General features: G+C 41.8%; 1 protein-coding gene across 1 annotated transcript; it reads left to right on the plus strand.

Annotated features, from left to right (window-relative positions):
* Nucleotides 1-316: 316 nt before the first annotated feature.
* Nucleotides 317-20380, plus strand: LOC126371824 (transcription elongation factor SPT6). The gene is made up of 25 exons (XM_050017188.1): nt 317-496; nt 591-684; nt 1012-1211; nt 2007-2129; nt 2989-3140; nt 3808-3938; nt 4585-4700; nt 5467-5639; nt 6297-6450; nt 7585-7727; nt 8449-8583; nt 9697-9851; nt 10343-10464; nt 10962-11146; nt 11580-11745; nt 12185-12327; nt 12847-12941; nt 13410-13590; nt 14038-14224; nt 14454-15386; nt 15773-16020; nt 16577-16781; nt 17149-17245; nt 17459-18179; nt 18462-20380. The coding sequence occupies exons 1-25, from the start codon at nt 458-460 to the stop codon at nt 18739-18741; spliced, it is 5178 nt and encodes a 1725-aa protein (XP_049873145.1). The 5' UTR covers nt 317-457; the 3' UTR covers nt 18742-20380.
* The last annotated feature ends 319 nt before the right edge of the window (nt 20381-20699 follow it).

Raw genomic sequence — 20699 nt, forward strand, 5'->3', positions numbered from 1 at the left:
TATGCTATGAGTGAGAATTTGGTGAGAATAGTGAGATTGATAGAGCTATAGAGATTAGAGATACATAACCGTTGTTATTGATTACTCATCAATGGCAACACCAAAAAACAAGCTACCAACATTACGAATAAAATGCTCGTTTTTTTGCATAGCTGTGTGTAGGAGGAAATTATTTAGATATTTACTATATTAACTACACCGACGCAATCGTTAAATGAATATTTAGATGTATTGGCGTTATAGATGTGGTGTAGTGTATATTCAATACAACTGTGTACTCAATCAGAAAAACGAAATTAAAAAGTAAAGTCAAGTGAAAGAGGAAGAGTTGACTTCTTTTCATACTCAGGCATAGTTTTTAGTTTTATTGTAGAAAAAGTAAATTTTCTAGCTTAATTTATTCAGTAAAAAGTATTTTTAAGTGTATTGTCTAGTTGTCTTAGGAACTTAAACGAGGATGGCCGATTTTTTGGAGTCTGAGGCGGAGGAAAGCGAGGTTAGTAAAGAATCTGGAGAAGCTTGCTTTCTGTGGTGATTACGTTGCGTTATATGCGGATACAGTAGTAATTGTGGTGTGTTTTGTATTATAGTTGGATTCTGAAGAGGACGAGGGCCCGACGGAGCGTAAGAAGCCGAAGCGCAAAGCTGCCGTGCAGAGTGACGACGAAGATGAAGACGAGGAGGGTTTGTAGCCATTTCTTCCATAATTACGCAGTTCTCTGTTCATAGGAAGATGTTTTACACTCCAATTTGCTGAAACAACAAGCCTGGTGGCATGCAATTTACTATAAATAGCGTAACCTAAAATTTTTTGAGATCGACATACTTTTAATTGACTTAAGAGAATTAGCCTAACTGTAATCTTCATATAAATTTGGATACAATGATTTGTAGGCAGGAGCACATGTATTTGTATGTGGCACCTTCACACTGAGTCATAAATACGTTAGTCCTGTTCTGTTATGTTATTGTCTGCATTTGTTTACCTAACCTAATTTTTGTCTGTTTTAGATGATGAAGATCGTCTTCGCGAAGAATTAAAAGATTTGATAGATGACGCTCCTATAGAGGAGTCCGGGAGTGATGGCGAGGATTCGGATGCTAGTGCAGGACCAAAGAAAAGAAAGAAAAGTGATGACGAACTAGATGACCGATTGGAGGATGAGGATTATGACCTTATTGAGGAGAATCTTGGTGTCAAAGTTGCTAGGGTAACTAGTTTGGTTAATAATTTAAGAAAACTATAGCTATATGGGTCTCGATACCATGTCTAGGCCCTCCTGTCAGTTTGTAGGAGGAATGGTGAAGTACACTTCACTGTGGTTCTTTGCTGCAGGATAGATAGGAAGATAATTAAATAAAACATTTAGGCAAGATAAGCAAGCGGGTTGAATAATATCATATTTGTAGATTTCATATTACCTATAAGTGTATTCTTCAAAACAACAATTGATTAGCATCATGTTGGCATTATGCCAAAAATGTTTCTCAACATTTAAATCTATGTGGACAAACTATAAAGTAAACAACCCACATGGAGTTGTTGATCAAAATAGTCAACTGAATAGCCTATTTGCTGATTGCATTTGATTATAGCCTGTAAAATCAAAACCATTTGCCATTTTGTGGCTGTGCCCAGCAGTGGGATGTATATAGGCTGTTTATGTTGTTTTTGTAGCATTTTATTAAAATTACCTGTTTTAATCATATAAGAGCCAATTCTGGTAGTTATCTGTGATGATGTGATGTGATTCAGCTGGTTTTGGCTGCGCATTGGTGATGGCTTCAACTTCAATGTTAGTTATTTGAATTAATTGTTCATAAAACCATATAGAATTCATTTCATTAGTACTGAGTTTTTTATAAGATGATGTTGTTGGTACTATGATTAGTACAGTTAAAAAAGCTATCTATAAAAAATATCTATCTCCTTTTTGCTTAGGTTCTTTTTTGACTATGTTATGTTTATGCCTCAAAAGTTATATATATATTTTTGGTTTCAATAGAATAAGTTCAAGCGTCTCCGCCGGCTGGAAGATGATGACAGTGATAATGATGGTGCTGATGACCCTCAGCTTGAGAGAGAGGTCATTGCGGAGTCACTGTTCGTGGGAGGATCAGATGAGCAAGTGAGTAACATTGAAAGTTGTTTGTCACTAATAATAATTATTAAAATCTTATTTAGACATTAGTGTCCAAAGAGTTTGGTAAACTACAAAATTAACTAATGAAGTCAATAGCATTTTGTAATTTTTATATTGTTAGCATTTTGCAATTTTTGCAAAATTAGCATTTTGAATTTGTTCCTGTATTTTGTCTTTTATCTAAAAATAGAAGCAAGTCTAAAAGGCTCAAAACATTATCATTTTTCTTTTCGAATTATTTACGAAATTTTAATCAAACATGTAACAATGAGTATGTTTGACCATGTTTATTGAGAATGTTGCATGTAGGTTGCATCTAAGTATTCCATACAAAGTACAAAATTTTGATTTTGAGGCTTGTTCAAAATCAATCAATAATTCTTTATTACACAAAAAACATATACTTAGGATATGTACAAACTGATAAAATAATCATAATAGACAGTCTTATTGCTAAACAGCAATTTTTGCCAGGCAACCTTAACATGTTACAAAATTGTAACTTATTTGACATAATTTTATTTGACTAGATTGAACAGTCATGGTAGTCCAGTTGGTAGAACGCTAGCCTCTCACTTTGAGGTCGCAGGTTTGAATCCAGCACAGGCTTAAACCAATTGTCGAATTTTTTCGAAGTCATGTTTGGACCATAAATGATTATTACATGCTCAGGGGTGAAGGAAAACATCGTGAGGAAACTCATATTCCCGAGAAATGCATTTTCGGAGGTATGTGACCCTACCTGTATTGGGCTGGTTTTTCCTGCGCAGGATATTGCTAGGGAGATGATGATGAACAGGTATGAATTGTGTATTATGTAGTTTGACTGCATTTTTCTTTGTAGGATGAAGACCACCACTCAGAGTCGGCCGCCCCTCGCGAGGTGGAGTATGATGATGAGGCGGAAGATGAATCTGATGCTGACGACTTCATTGTAGACGACGACGGGAAACCCATTAAGAAAAAGACACGCAGGAAACCTATATTCACTGATGCGTAAGTTTAATAAATCGTTTATGTCAGGCAACTAGAAATTGGCCCAAAATAAGTTGTGCTTCGAGATGGAATCGGAGTGAAATTGACGTACGGAGCACGCCACCTAGGACTCGCTCCCAAAGAAATTACGATTTGCCTTAGTAAGTTCTGTAGGAATCTAGAAAGAAATTGACGTACAAAGCACGCCATCTAGGACTCGCTCCCAAAGAAATTACGATTTGCCTTAGTAAGTTCTGTAGGAATCTAGAAATAAATTGACGTACAGAGCACGCCATCTAGGACTCGCTCCCAAAGAAATTACGATTTGCCTTAGTAACTTCTGTAGGAAGCTAGAAATGACTATTCCGATTGTAATCCGATCTGAATCCGGCAAGTCACGCAGAACTGACGTCCGATTTCGTTCTATTGGACGAGCACCTTAGCTTAGCTTAGGACACTTCATACAAACAACCACGTTTTACATAAACACTACACATTGACGTTATCGTACATGCGCATCTGTGTGTGTGACGTCTGACGCCATACAATTGAAGACTAAACTATGTCCGAGGGGGGGTGAGGTAAACCTAGCTCAGACGGTGGTGAGGAGCGAAGAGTTGCCGTTGTTGAGTTCTATACGTAGTATAATTCCTAATTCTATGCTTTAGAGATTATTTAAACTGCACAGGTCTCTCCAAGAGGGGCAGGATATATTCGGCGTGGACTTCGATTACGATGAGTTTGAGAAGTATGGTGAGGAAGATTATGAAGATGAAGAAGATGAGGATGAGTACCTGGAAGACGATGAAGAAGAAGAAGGTATTGTGTTAAATATTAGAGAATTAAAAGATTTTGTTTTAATAGACGTAATTAATGCAGGGCAAGTCTGGTGCATACGCGCAATGCATATCTAGCTGATGAACTGAAACCAGCGTTATTTTTGACGTTTACGTAGATGGCTTGTGCTATACAGCCTCAGACGATGCCCTGAGTCGAAGTTCGCGCCCACCTGGGCACCCTCAGGCCTGTTGTCTTAAATTTTGTAACGAGTGAAAGCCCTCAGCGCTCCCTGTCTGGCCAAGTAGTTAATGCCATCGGCGGCAAATGTTCAATAAGTCACGTCAAATAAAATGTGGTATGTTTCGTGGATGTGATATGTTTCGTGGACTAGACTATTAACACTTTCACGGCACCGACCACTGGTTGTTTCACCTCCTTTACCTTGTATGAAACTTGGGATCGAGATCGTCTGTAAACGTTTCCATGAAAGTGTTAAGGAAACACAATCGTGAACTCTAATCAGCTCTTTTTTTCTATTAATAAAATATGTTGACCACAAAGGACACAACATATAGAAATAAGGACCAACAACTACGGAAAGGCACAACAGGAGGCCTTATTGCTCGTGCAGCAATTTCTCCCAGTCCACCAGAGATGATACATTTTTATTAATGTTAATTTCTAGGCGAAAGACGAAGAACCAAGAAGGGCAAACCGAAACGACCAAGCAAGAAGTCTATTTTCGAAATTTATGAGCCAAGTGAGTTGAAGAGGAGTCACTTCACAGACTTGGACAATGAGGTTAGTGACGTCATACTCACACCTCTTGCACTTTCCTATACTTCTATCCTTTTCTGCTATTCAGAACCGACATTTGCGAGAGCGACAGAAAACGACCGCACGTGGCGGAATTTACAAGGCGATAGTGTGCCTCAGCATGCGGTCGCTCACTCGCTCTAGCAAATTATGGTTCTGAGTAAGAGAAGAAAAAAAGATCCCGAGGAATTGAGAACCTCCTCCTTCTTTGAAGTTGGTTAAAAAGTGTAGAAGCATAGGAAAGTGCTATGAGGTTCACAGCGGGACACCTTTTGAGACGTGTCAAACTTCGAATTATGTGTTGTTCGTAACTGGTTACGAAGCTTCGGTGTCCTAGACGGCCGTAGGGGATTTGTGGACTGTTGTGTCTATTGTAAAAACATAGTTGTTTATCATTCTTACAAACCTTTGTGCGTCTTTGGCGGCTCAATAGTAACCCTGACACCAGGGTTGATGGGGTTCCAATATTTACTGGTTTTTTTTATAATATGGATTATTATTGTTCTAAATTTAAAAAAGTATGTTTTGCAATGGCGTGCGATAGGTGTGTAGGTTAAAACTAAAATAGATTGTGTATGTTTTTTGTTTTAATTTTTACCCCCCCGGTTGATTAGAGGGAACTGGGAACAGACCTCTTCCCAGCAGTGGGACGTACATAGGCTGTTCGTCTTTATGTGTTAATTTTTGTATTTGTTCTGATGTGTCTGCGTTGAGACTTAACAAGTTTTGATAATGATCAATGTCCTTGTAGATACGCAAAACAGACGTGCCAGAGCGGATGCAAATCCGCGAGGTTCCGATCACTCCCGTGGAGGAAGGAAGCACGGAGTTGGAGGACGAAGCGGAGTGGATATACAAGCAGGCGTTCCTCAAGGCGCCCGTCTCCAAGGCCGACTCGCAGGAGGCCCGGGAGAGGTCGCGCAGGTTAGTGAACTAGTAAACAGCATTTTGCTATGGACATTTCAGTTTAGAAGAATCAGGTTGTAGTTTCAATTCAAAGTTAAGTTAGTTAGTGGTCTATCAGAAAGTTCGATGAGGTGTGTGATGATTTTGTGGTGGATATACATCTGACTAACCCAATAGGGATATAGTCGTGAGCACAACCGAAAGGGTAGGCAGAGGTGTATAGTAAAGCAGAGGCAGCAGGAGCAGAGGTGGTTGTGGTGATGGTTTAGGAGGAGTGGTGGTAGTGTGGAGGTGTTTAAAGTTTTGAGTTGGTTTAATTTGAACTTTTTCTATAAAGATATAGCAGTTAGGAGGTTAAAAAGCTTACCATAACTTGCCTTTTTGAATATTTTAGTTGAGTGTACTTGTTTATGTTTATTTTGTGTATCTAATTAACTTAAATACGTAGTCGTTACATGAGGCATGTCAGGGGCCTTTGACAGCTCAATAACTCTGACACCAAGGTTGCTGAGGTTGGTAATCCAGCCTACAACCCACACAATAGAAAAAGTCCAAAAGATAAGAAATCACTCTTTACCGAAACTCCTTTTAAAACCTAAATCCCATTGTGTTTTAACTATTCTGTTCGGAAGTCTCAACCTTAGGAGGTTAACTCTACGTCACATTGTCCCACAGAGGTTCAAGCACGGTGGTGAAGATCCGCCAAGCGCTGGACTTCATGCGCAACCAGACACTGGAAGTGCCCTTCATAGCGTTCTACCGCAAGGAGTACGTCCAGCCAGAACTCAGCATCAACGACTTGTGGAAGGTCTACAAGTATGACGCTAAGGTAAAGGGGATAATCACAACCAGTTAAGTGAATTTTATTTCAGATAAATTAAAAAGATTGGACACCAGACAGATGGTTGAATTGTTAGGGTTCGTAATGTTTATTTTATTATTTAATTATTATTAGATTATATAACTTAACAGACGGAATAAAGTGGTGAATCTGTGTCACGACTTTATTATTTTTAATTTGGAACTGGCATATTATTTCTTTTGTTTTTGATTTTTGATTTCTTCTTTTTCGAACGGGAATGTTTTCCCGCTTTAGGAAAAGGCAGTGAAGGGAATTTTGTTCGGTTGCGGTAATCTGTTATGAAGAGTTGGAGAGTTAACATTATTTATGAAAATATAACATTATTCAAGAGAATTGCTGAATTGTTTGATTACGACGAGTATCTCCCCACCTGAGAGCAGTAGTATTATCACAGAATGTCATTGTGAGTCATGAGAAAGCAATGAACGAGACTTTCAAAATGTCATAAAATTTTATACAAGAATAAAGATTTATAGTATGTATAGAACTGTACGGCCAAGAGCCATGGTAGCTTAGTTGGAAGAATGCTTGGCTCTCAATGTTAGGACGCAGGTTCGAATCCCAAAACAGGCCATTATTTCGTTCCAGGCATTAATTCGTTTATAATATTAATGTTTAATGAATTTATATTTGTACGCCGACTGGCAGATCACAGCGCTCTAACCTATATATATGTATAACAACCTACTCTACCTGTGTTTCACAAATAAATCAATTTGTATTTGTATTTGCCTAAACCAAGGATCATAAATGGTTATCACATATTCAGCGGTGAAGGAAGACATCGTGAGGAAACCTACTTTCTCGAGAAGTGCGTCTCGAAGGTATGAGACCTAACTTGTATTGGGCTGGTCGGAAAGCTGGCAGTCGCTTCTGAAAAATCCGGACCTATCAAATCTACAGGTTAGGTAAGCGGATCCCGTGAAGATGGGATACCGCTAGGCAGATCATGATAACGGTACGGCCATTATGGCTAATGTTAGACCCAGAGAGGATGAGGTCGACTCCTGATATGAATTTGTGCGGGGCAGGGTGTCCGTCCTGTTCTGTTATCCTTTATTGTATGCTTCAGGTTCACCTCTAACATTTTACCTTACACAGTGGTGCCAATTGAAGCAGAGGAAGGAGAATCTGCTGAAACTGTTGGAGAACATGCGAGAGTTCCAGCTGGACAAACTGATGGTCAACCCTGATGCTCCTATTCCTGAGAACATGCGGCTTATTAAGGATGAGGATATTGAGAGGTATGTTATAATGTGTTATCATCAACAGCCTATGCTCGTTCATTGCTGGACATAGTTCTGCTTAACAGGCGCCCCCCCCCCCCAACAACAACCCAACAACCCTACAACAACAACCCAACAACAACCCAACAACCCTCCAACAGCAACCCAACCCAACACCCCCCCTACAACCCTATCCCAATAACAACCTATTAACAATCATCATCTCAGGCCTTTACATCTTTGTCAGATGATTCAAACATAGGCATACAAATATTGGTGCTGATTCCAGTACACACTATCTAATTTTATTGTAAGTTATAACTGTCATTTTCTTATCCGCCGAAATGGAAAGGGACGGATGATTAACGATTGTTAATTTAAAAATGAATGAATAATCCGGGCGAATCAAATAAGAATCTCGCTGGTATGCAACCCGTTTGACGTGTGCTGTCAACTTCATTCTGTCGGGTTATTGGCCGATGTCAAATTTTTGTTTTAGATTTCTGCTTAAAATTGACGTGTGTTCTATAAATTTTATGCCTGTCAATGAGACATACACATAGCGGGTAAGAAAATGACAGGTTTACCTTAAAATTAGAAGGTGTCTATAGGAATTAGCACCATTATAATGTTCAATTAGTGTCTGATAAAAAAAAAATGATATTGTAGTAACATATGCTTATTAATAATTTAGATAATTTACAATATAATATATAAATTGCAATATTATAAATTTCAGGTTGAAGAATGTACAAACGTCAGAAGAGCTACGCGATGTACACACTCACTTTCTGCTGTATTACTCCACGGAGTTACCAGAGATGCAGAAAGTTCAGCGTGCTAAAGAGAAGAAGAAGGAATTAGAGGACAAAAAGTATGCATTTGAAAATATTTTATTTTACGAGTGCTCTTTTCTCTCTTTCTTGTCGTTCCCTCACTGCTGAGGATCGTGATTGCATCCACTGGGTTTGGTCCTGTGCCATATGTACAGCTCTTTGTATAGGCCCCCCTGACACCTGCTTGATCTGACCCACGTACCTAATCGGCGCTCTTCCTCTAGCACGCTTACCCTCAAACTGGCGCAGAATAATGTTTTTTCTAGACAGTGCAATGGGCATCGCATTATATCCCCAAAGAAACTCAGCACTCCTTCCTGGCATGTGGTAAGCAGACGCTTGGTGACTTTAATCTCATTGAGAATGGAGATGTTTGTTCTCATAGCTGTCCAAGGAATGTGCAGCAGCTTTGTCCAACTCTACATTTCAAAAGCTTGGATCTACGAGTGCTAGAGGGAAAGAGAAAGCACGAGTTCTAATAAGCATGTTACCCCGAAGGGTTGATTGTGGAGGAAGGGTGTATTGGTATATACATCCACTCCTCGCCAGCTGCAGTTGTTAGAACAATATTTATAGGGTTCCGAACCTCAAAAGGACCAACGGAACCCTTATAGAATCACTTTGTTGTTCGTCCGTCTGTCCGTCTGTTTGTTAAGACGCTTTTTCTCGGGAACGCGTGAAGGTATCAAGTTGATTTTAACATCTAGTATTTTTTTCTGGCATGTCTCTTTCGCATGCTATCTTTTTGATAAGATATTGTCCGACAACATTGGTTTGTTTTAAAGTAAGGCCAGGTCAAGAGTACTCTAAACCGGCGTGCATGAAGTCTTTGATGAGAGTGGAAGAAGCGGTGTGTCAGGACCGTACTAAGTGGATTTCCTTGGTCTCTGTCTACCCCAACGGGATATAGGCGTGATCTTATGTATGTACGTACGTTGTACGGTCACAAGTATTAATATGTACATACACTTTGGTACCATGTCACATTAACTTTTTTGACAAATTGAACTGTAAGTCTCACTAATGTCAAATATGTTAGTGCGACAGAGTCCTAAAGTGGGTACATTATATTGCTCATGACTGTACGGCAAAGTAGCAACTAAAGTTTAATTTCTTAAAAAAAATCGAACTCACTAGCTGTTTTTTTACAGGAAAGCGGCTCGTGAGGAAGCGGAGAAGAACGGTGAGGACCCTGAAGAGGCGGTGGCGGCGGTGGAGGCGGCAGAGCCCGAGGAGGAAGAACCTACTGAGGTCAAGTACGCCGTGCGCTCCGGCCCCTACGAGCTGTGTCGGAAGGCTGGGATCGGTATGTGCCTGAGAGTAGCATAAACATAACATAAACGTCTTATATATGGTGTCAGTGACCGATCCCGAAAAAAATTACATCTACTTGATTGTACTAAAGACGATCACTAATATAAGAGCTCTCTTGTCGCACTCTTGTCGGTATAGCATTCTGCATGCTAGTGTTTAGGGCAAATAGGACAGTGGTTTCCCTCTTGCCTTCCGCCTCGCAGTACTCTGTATGACGCGATTGGGATGGCGCCCAGAGTAGTCTGCTTGCATTTGCGGCGGTTTGCATTGATAGTTTTTAATAATTTTATATATTTCGTGCTTCGGAGGCCACGCTAAGCCGTTGGTCTCGGCTACTAGCCGTAAAAAAACACCTCAGCTGTGTCTAGCATTGGGATTGGGATGTATATAGGCTGTTATATATTGATTTCAGGCGACGGTTGCTAGTTCAGCAATACAAGTTATAACCTTCAAAGTCACACTTGCAATGCCCTTTGTCCGCAGAGCCGCTAGTGAAGATGTTCGGGTTGACTCCCGAGCAGTTCGCGGAGAATGTTCGAGACAACTACCAGCGACACGAGGTGGAGCAGCCCGCTGTGCCGCCGCTAGAAGCCGCTGCGCCTTTCGTAAGTACTGTGACGAACGAATAAGGAATAAGAATACTACGTATGGAACGGCCACTCTCCGCTCCCTACCGCACTAGGTTTACCTCACCAAATATGCATAAATGCACATAAAAGCGCGGATTGTTCGTCTCGTTCGCACTTACGCGTTAGGTGGTATAGGGTTAGCCAACCACCTTCCCATGGTCCGACCAACCTTTCGGTCATGCGGACGTAAGTACCGAATCACGGGAGTGTAAGTGGTACACGGTTAGTATGAGATTTTTGTTGCACGGATCACCTAAAGCCACCTATAGCGTAAGTGCGAGCAAGACACAGTCCCCGCGCTCACTCTTACTCTTAGGGTAGTAGAGCCGACTGTCTGGGTCTCACTTCATTATAAATGGCTGTAAGAAAGAGTAAGGGAGAGCGCGCACGGACTGTCTCGACCGCATTAGTTTCCGTATGTATTGTCCGGGGTATGTTAAGAGCTTTTAGTACAAAGTACCTGTGTATGGCAGGCGGGCGCGATGGGGTCGGCGCAGGAGGTGCTGCGCCGCGCCGTGTACATGTGCGGCGTGCAGCTGGCCCGCGAGCCGCAGCTGCGCGCCACGCTGCGGGACGCGCTGCGCGAGCGCGCCTCCATCAGTGTGCGGCCCACCGCGCGCGGCGTCAAGGACATCGACGAGAACCACGCCTGCTTCGGGTGAGCGGCTGCTTAGCTTTACCTTTGTGCACTGGACTTACATACACGGGCAGAGCCCCAAGTAACCAAAGGCAACTTGCAGCAACTGTTGATATGAAGTCCAAACACCCTTCACTGAAACAATTCACGACCACGCAGTTGTCTTATTGCGAGAAGGTTTCTGGGTAAAGGACAACTGTACTGTCACGAGTACTAATATTTGCACCATGTCACGTTAACTTTTTTGTCAAATTTAAACCGTAAGTCTCCTTAAATGTCAAATATGATAGTGCGACAGGGTTCTAAAGTGGGTACATGATATTGCTCATGGCTGTACATTTCGACTAGTATACATACAGCTACTCACAGAAGAACATTCTAGAACTTTTAATTTCCAACTACTTATCCCAAACCATCTCCCTTTCCGCACATTAATTTTCACTTACCTTTCCAGACTAAAATATCTAAAGAAGAAGCCAGTCCGTGACCTGACTGGCGAGCAGTTCCTCAAGCTGACGATGGCTGCGGAAGACAAGCTGCTAGAGTTGTCCATCAGCGAGCAGATCGAGGGCAACACTAGCTCCAGCTACTTGGAAGAACTCAAGCAGTTGTATCAAAAGGTTTGTGTCTTTTGTTATATGATCCTATTGCCATTATATCAGATCCAACCACGTGATATCACCACGTGATAATTGTCTATGATCCAAGAGACTTTTTGGCGGGAACGTGACGGTTGGTTTCTTCATTGAATAATCTAGTGGTGTTTTGTGGCTAAAAGGACATTGTACATGACCAATAACGATAGATGAAGTAGGTTTTATGTTTATGTTTATGTTAGTGGGCTCTGTTTTCCGCATTTAGACTCTAAGATGGCCCATTATGCGTGTAATTGTTGACTACGTAAGCCAACCTATCTCCTTCCAGAAGCTCAGAAGCCTCCTGGGGTTTTCACAGGCTTCGCGGAGCGACCCCATTCCTTTGAGGATTTTTACCCGTCGTGCTGACACTCCCGTGAGAGAGATGAAGTAGGTTTGTGAATAATAAGTTTTTGTCGAACAGGATGAATTTGCGGCGACAGTACAAGCGTGGAACGAACTGCGCGCGGAGGCGGTCACCATAGCGCTCACTAAGATCGTAATGCCAGAGTTGAGGCGCGAACTGAATGCTGTGCTACTGCAGGAGTCCAAGGAATATGTTCTCAAGTGAGTCGATGATAAATATAAGACTGTATAACATAGTGCAGGTGCAGGTCGTGTCGTATCGGGAGGTGAAGGTTTTGGAGGGAAGAAGAGAGGAATGGCGATTACTCCACCGACAAGAGCGCAGCTCTTAAATAGAGAGAGAGATAACATAGTATTACGTCTGTGTTAAGGTGTAGGCAGATGTGAGGTGGATAGCATATACACCCATTTCTCTCCAGCTGTGTTTAAGTCTCATGTAATAAAGGACGAGTCTACTGCCATTAACCGGGCACAAACCCTGGAAACCACGTGATATCAACTATCTATGATCCAAACATGAATTCAAACACGACGTCGAATTCAGTGGTTTAAAGTTGGAGCCAGGATTCATTAGTCAGGGTTATCACGGTTCCTAAATAAGTTGAAAAAAGAAATATATATAGTAATAATAAAACTGTTTATCATTTAGACTTTACGAAGTATAAATTAATATATAGTTTATAGTTTGGGTAAAAAGATCTCATATTCATTGTCGTTTAGGTGCTGCCGTCGTCGCCTCTATGACTGGCTGAAGGTGGCGCCGTACGAATCAAGGGTGTCTGATGATGACGACGACGAGTGGGATACTTCCAATGGTAAACACCACATTTTAACATATGTACCGCCTTATCGCGTAAGTATGAGCGAGACAGATAGTCCATGCGCGTTCCCTTTTACACCTATACGGCTATTTAGACTAAAGTAAGACCCAGAGGTGAAGCTGAAGTGGCAGTGGGTAGGACACATAGCGAAGAGAACCGATGGCCGCTGGGGCGAAAAAGTTCTAGAATGGCGACCACGTCTCGGACGACGCTCAGTGGGTAGGCCCGCTACGAGGTGGACCGACGATCTGATGAAGGTCGCGGGAAGCCGCTGGATGCGGGCGGCGCAGGACCGATCGTCGTGGAGTTCCTTGGGGGAGGCCTATGCCCAGCAGTGGGCGTCGTACGGCTGATGATGATGATGAAGACCCAGAGGGGGTGAGGTCGGCGCCCGATACGAATTGGTGCGGGGCGGAGAGTTACCGTTCTATAGATAGTATTATTTGTTATTCTGTGGCGCAGGTCTACGCGTGCTATCGATAGCGTACGTCCCGGACCGAGCGCACTCCGCGTTCGCGTGCGTGGTGGCGGGCGGCGGCGAGGTGGTGGACCACCTGCGGCTGCCGCACCTGCTGTACCGCCGCAACGCCTGGGACCACATGGAGAGGACCAACAAGGAAGCCGACATGACTGCCTTGAGACGGTAAGTCGCAGGCAAATATAAGGCCGGTTCTGTGCGAACACGTACGAACAGGAAAATCTTGACCTTCAAGTATGAGATCGTACGTTGGCTGAGATTTTTTCATCGAAGACCATTATTCATACATTTACGTACCATTCGAATTCGTTTAAAAATGCGTCCAAAGTGCCTCTAATTTTATCATACTGAAAATGTCGTAAAAGAGGACCGCGAATGACTCACTTCTTACATTTTATTTGCGACTTGTGGATCCTATTATTATTACAGCAAACAGGTTTAGTTAGATCCTTTTCACAGAAATATCGTTTTTATAGTGATTCGCGCTTTCAATACGCGAAGTAACTCATCTAAACCGCGTTACACATGCCTACATTACTATATTAGAGTTTGGTACATATTTAATTCTATCATACACAAAGTTAATTTGAACATGTCGTTCTTTCCCACCAGCTTCATCCTCCGCAAGAAGCCTCACGTGGTGGTGATCGGCGGCGAGTCGCGTGAGGCCCTCAACATCAAAGCGGACGTGGCAGACTGCATACAACAGCTTATTGAAGACGAACAATTCCCCAGGATACCCGTCGAGATTGCAGACAATCATATCAGCAAGATTTACAGTAACAGCATACGGGGACGGGTAAGTTCTTTGTACTATTTTAAAACTGCTTTGGAGTTTTACTTGTAAAAATAAGCTGACAGATGAAACAAGAACCCTAGAAGAGTACTTTAAAGCTGCGTTTTCACTTGACGTAGTAATTCGCAAATGCTGAAGCTCCTTACTGTCCATTCGCTCCGATTCCGCTCATGCTGAAGAATCGACTGAACTCCTTAAATAAAACATTAATTTATCCGCTTTCTTCTTCCAGAACGATTTCAGAGAATACCCCGACATCCTTCGCCAAGCGATTTGTCAAGGGCGCCTGTTACAAGATCCTCTGATGGAAATATCCCAGCTTTGCGGTCCCGATGAGGAGATCCTATGTCTTCGATACCACCCCCTCCAAGACCAGATAGCTAAGGAAGATTTACTTGATGGAATAGAGCTAGAATTCGTCAATAGAGTCAACGAAGTCGGTGTAGACGTCAACGAAGCAATACTCACTGGCAGAGGAACAGAACTACTCCAATTCGTATGCGGTTTAGGTCCTAGAAAAGCTCAAGCGTTGATAAAACTTTTCAAGCAAACCAATCAGAAGTTAGAAAATAGGACACAGTTAGTTACAGTCTGTCATATGGGGCCGAAAGTCTTCATCAACTGCTCAGGTTTTATCAAAATAGACACCAGTAGTCTAGGCGACAGTACTGAAGCGTACATAGAAGTATTGGACGGATCCCGAGTGCATCCGGAAACGTACGAATGGGCGCGCAAGATGGCCGTCGACGCTCTAGAATACGAAGACGAAGATGCAAATCCTGCTGGGGCTTTGGAAGAAATTCTCGAAGCTCCTGAAAGACTCAAGGATCTCGACTTAGATGCGTTTGCTGAAGAATTGGAAAGACAAGGCTTTGGTAACAAGAGCATAACGTTGTACGATATCCGTGCGGAATTGAACTCTAGATACAAGGATCTTAGAGTGCCATATCGGTCACCAACGCCTGAAGAATTGTTTGATATTCTAACCAAAGAATCGCCAGAGACCTTCTTTGTAGGGAAGATGGTACTGGCTTCGGTTATAGGTATAACGCATAGGAAGCCTCAAAGGGAAATGTTGGACCAGGCGAATCCCGTGAGGAACGATGAAACTGGTTTATGGGAGTGCCCGTTCTGTCATAAGAATGATTTCCCAGAGTTGTCTGAGGTAAGAATCAATATATTGTGTATGATTACGAGTATTTTGAGTTTTTCATATTCCGTATTGATGGAATCGCATTTTTCGCCTAGATTTATTATTTCGAGAATACTTCTGTATGTAAACGCCTTGACTAAGGAATTAAGAGCTTATTTGCATAATTTCCTCTTTATGAGTGATGCGCTTGTAACCTATCACCACAAGATTCATCACATCCATTCTTCTAAAGCTGAAGATTATGGGGCTAAGGTCTATTGGTGACCGTTTTTTAAAGTGAGTAAATCTACCATGGATACCCAGTCAGTTAGGGTTGTCAGTCTTCTGCTCATTAAGATGCACACCTTTATACACCGCGAGATTTTACTAACTTAACCTAAACCACTAAACTCTTCCAGGTATGGAACCACTTCGACGCGGGCGCATGTCCGGGGCAAGCGACAGGCGTGCGTATCCGACTGGACAACGGTCTGTCCGGATATATACACATAAAGAACCTCTCCGACCGACACGTAGCAGACCCCACGGAGCGCGTCCGGATCGGACAAACGGTGCACTGCAGGGTACTCAAGATAGACGTCGAACGATTCTCTGTGGATTGCTCGTCAAAGTCTTCTGATCTGCTGGATAAGAATAAAGAGTGGAGGTGAGTGTAGTTGGATTCGTGGTACAATAAAATAAGGTATCCTCAAAAGTGACAGCTAACATTTCAAGGTTACCCGCGCTGACGTCATCTCACCCTCCGTTGTAAAAAATAAATTACCCACGACTAATGATTTTAATTTACTTTGCAAGGCAATTTTGAACTTTTAGTAAAAGATTTATTGAAGACACGCGCGGCACGGTACCCTATTTATTGATGATAAAGATAAACAATAACAAACGGAACATTTAATTATCGGTCTTAAACGTATTCATAATAACGTGTCTACTCACTATACATATATGTATAAAGCAAAGTTGGCAGAGGAAGACCTAGAAGGACGTATATTGACTAAATTGGAGATGTCCTTAGAAAAGGTTTAGTACGATCTACTCGGAACTGGCGTGCGTGTATGAAGCGATTGATGAATGTGGTGGAAGCAAGAGAAGTGTGTCAGGATCGAAGCAAATGGAATTCCATAGTCTGTACTTACCCCGGCGGGAAATGGGCGTGAGTTTATGTATGTATGTCTATTCACGAATTCCTTATCAACTTGCAGACCACCTAAAGACCCGTACTACGATCAGGAATCAGAAGACAAGGACATTCGCAAGGACACGGAGGCCAAGGCGACTAAGGAGCGTTTACAGTACGTGAAGCGAGTGATAGTGCATCCGGCGTTCCATAACATATCCTTCGCCGAGGCTGAGAAGCTGATGGAGAACATGGCGCAGGGGGAGGTCATTGTCCGGCCTAGTAGTAAGGTATGGATCACATGTTGAGTTAAATAATATTTTTTTATTAACGTGCTTTCTGAACTCGGAATCATCTTACTTTTTTCGGATCAGAATTACGGATTCAGGTGATTCAGCCAACAATGCCCTAGCCAAACAAAGGATAGTCTCACACAGTGATTTCGACAATATCTCCAACGGGACTCGATTACAAGTTTAAGTTGTGCTCTTATTAACGTTGATGCACTGACGACCCTAGTTCAGTATACAACGGTACTTTTGATATAAATAAAAATCAACTAGGGTAATCAGGCCCCTTAAAAGAATTCCAATGTTTTCAATATCTGTTAATAGATATGAAAAAATTACAATAATTAAAGTTAATGCTTGTTAACAGGGTTCGGATCATCTCACAGTAACGTGGAAGGTTGCCGAAGGTATCTGCCAGCACATCGATGTTCGAGAAGAAGGAAAAGAAAACGCATTTTCGTTAGGTTTGTATTTAGAAAAAAATTATGTTTTGTCAACTTTTTCATGTGAATAAAGCTCAAGGTTACTTGCCACAACTTGTGGTGGAGCATTGTTGATGGAACTTCTTCTGTATAGAAAAAGTTGCTTGTGTGCAGTCAAATTATTTTATAGAGTGTAATTTCTACGAGTCTTGGAACTACAAAGTAAATTCTATGATATTGCTTGTTTATTAACAGGACGAAGTCTCTGGATTCAAGGCTCAGAATTCGAAGACTTAGATGAAATCATCGCGCGTTACGTCACACCGATGGCGGGCCACGCGCGGGACCTCATAGCTTACAAGTACTACAAACCCCTCGGCGGTATGAGGGACAAAGCCGAAGAGTGGCTCAAGGAGGAGAAGGCCAAAAACCCTAACAAAATCCACTACATATTCAGCGCAGCCAAAAATCACCCTGGAAGATTTCTACTGTCATACTTACCTCGTTCAAGATGTACGCACGAATATGTTTCAGTCACACCAGACGGTTATAAGTTCAGGCAGAGAATGTTCGATTCTTTAGGCGGTTTGTTGAAATGGTTCAAAGAGCATTTCCGGGATCCGCCGCCTTCGGGGACGCCGGTACAGCGCACACCAGCACTGCGGACGCCGCATGGGATGACGTCCATGTACCACACTCCCGCTGCTCACACTCCGGCCTTCCATACTCCGGCACACACTCCCGGGCCGGCGTATATAAATACTCCCTATACGCCGTCTGCTCAGACGCCGTACATGACACCGTTCGCGACGACGCCCCGGCAGCCGGACTTCCTGGCGCCGGCCGTGCCGCGGCACAAGCCCGTGCCGATGCAGGTGCCGGTGTACACGGAGCCCGCAGACTGGCAGAAGGCGGCTGAGGACTGGGTGCGGCATAGGGGCGGCGGCCGCGACACGCCCGCCACGCCGCGCAGCAGGTAAACACTTTTCAAATTCATTTTACTTACTTTTTATTTTGGACTTCATTTGTAATTATAGTTCGATATTTAATACCAGAACCCATCGTCATTTTACGGATAAACTCACGCTGTTATCTCTATTGAGATTGGCCGAAATAAGCCAGATGAAAACTTGGAGACACTCCACTCTATCGAATAATACGACGAACCGTCATTTCACTTGTAATCTTTGACTCTTAGGATTATTTTTATACTTGACATTTCCATATTTTTAAAATCTTTTGTTATTTCTCTCAACAGCGAAGGCATGTCAACGCCGCGGCAATCGAGCCGTACACCCCGCATGGACTCGCGCAGCACGCCGCGGCACGAGTCCAGACGGCACGAGTCGCGCCACGACCGGCACGAGCGCCACGAGCGGCACGAGTCGCGCGAGTCCCGCCACGAGTCCCGCGGCACCCCCCACGCGCACTCCGGCCGCTCGTCCCGCGCTCACTCCGTCCGCTCCACGCCTCACACTAACACCAGCCCAAGGTCGATGTCTCTAGGAGACGCCACGCCGCTCTACGACGAAAACTAGACTGATTCACTAGAATGAATATGGATGCTATTTTTATTTTTGTACGTAAAAGGTGCCGCTTCGTTCTAGACTGGAAACGTAAGGAGGAAATTCGTTCGAAAATCAGTTGATTACACATTGCCTGTCGTGTCGCGTACAGCAAAAACAGTTCTTGTTCCTGATTCTTTTATATAACATTTTCTTCTTTTCTGTTCCACAAACTGAATGTACATTTGCATTTTTTTTTTATTTACAACACACTTGGAAGTAGCATCTGTATGCGTACCAAAGGTACGTTACGTACGAACATGCGTACGTTTCCTGCGTACGTTTCATGCGTACGTTTCATGCATACGTTTCATGCGTGCGTTTCATGCGTGTGTTTCATGCGTAAATTTAATACGTATTCGACGTACATTATTCATTCAATGTGGTACTTATGGTTGAAAGTCGAACGCGAAGCGAAGTCACCAGTACTCCAAGATGAAGGAAAGGAAGAGAAACCTCGATAATGACACTAGACACTCATATGACTTATTTATAATATTAAAAGTGTGTCCTTTGCTAATAAATTATGTAATTTGCTCAAGTTCTTTACTCTGATTTAACTGTTTTCACTTCTAATATTTCTTAATAAAGTATTTTACAACAAAAAGTCGATTGTCATTGTTTATTAGCAAGGGTTCTTTAAAAATAGGCTTAGGTTCATATTTTCTTACATTGTTAGTTTTCCTACTTTTCTGTAGATACTTTCACTTGTTACTACAAGTTATCGGGACCTTTCTGTTTTTACCATTGTAAAATAGTCTCTAAATAAATTATTTTAACGTTACTTCTCTAATCATGGATTTCACTTCAATGAGCAAAAGATTTTCATGAAATGTTTTAATAGTTATAAAAGTCAGCTACTGCAGACTGTATATAAATAAATTAAATATATATTCTATAGCTGTTGCCGTTTCTGCTTCCAGATAGTGTTCGAAAACTGGCATTTTGTTACTAAATTACATACATTGTATTAGCTACATTTATCTATTACCAAGTAACAGTGATATGTAAGAATATTATTTAGTAATATTACAGTTGTTTCAAGGATATTTCTGTAGCCTTAGACGTAAGGCTTGACTCTTGACATTACGCGACAGAAATGGCTTCAATTTTATTGTAACAGTTTATGCGTTTACTTACCTATTCGTGTTGGTATTGATGTACTATATTATGTACTATGTTATGTGCTAATTACATAAGAGAGATTTTTTGAAAAGGTTTGAGTTCTCAGTAGGAAATAATATTGTTTGAAAACATCAAAGCAATATGTTAGTTGCTAATAATGTGGCTACAACGGTATACATGTTGTTTGTTAAGCTTCTAAAGAATTTGATTAAGATTCAATATGACAAATTATTATGATCTCAAGATGAAGATTATCTTGAACATCAACTTTTGAAAGGAAAAGGATATTTTTCTGTCTAGATTTTTTAAACAGTCTCATGTTAAAAGTATTGTAAGCATGTTGTTATATTATTTACTATGGTCATATGCTTTCGGAATCCTACAGACATGGTTAGTGACTCGATGGTTTAGCTAATTACCTATATAAATAATTTATCACAGCCGTTCTTTTCGGAAATAACGTAATTGAAATAAAATTATGACAATCTGTATGACTTTTTTATGAAGGTACCTTCTACATTATAGACAGACACAGTCCGAACACTCCATACAAAAATCTCATACACGAACACAGTGACGACAGGCGAACCAAAAAGGCATCTCGCTGATATACAAACTGTTTGACGTGTGCTGGAAAATTAATAGGTTAGTTTCCAACTAGTCAAATCAGTTACTTTTTACTAAACGTCAAAACACGAAATTACTATGGAATTTGCATGACAAAGCAACCTGTGACGTTATAGAAAAACGGAATAAAATGTCGCACTTATTACATTTTTGTTTATAAATAAATAGAAAACGAAGAA

Source organism: Pectinophora gossypiella, chromosome 13 (assembly GCF_024362695.1).
Source record: "Pectinophora gossypiella chromosome 13, ilPecGoss1.1, whole genome shotgun sequence".
In the NCBI taxonomy this organism is placed as follows: Eukaryota; Metazoa; Arthropoda; class Insecta; order Lepidoptera; family Gelechiidae; genus Pectinophora; species Pectinophora gossypiella.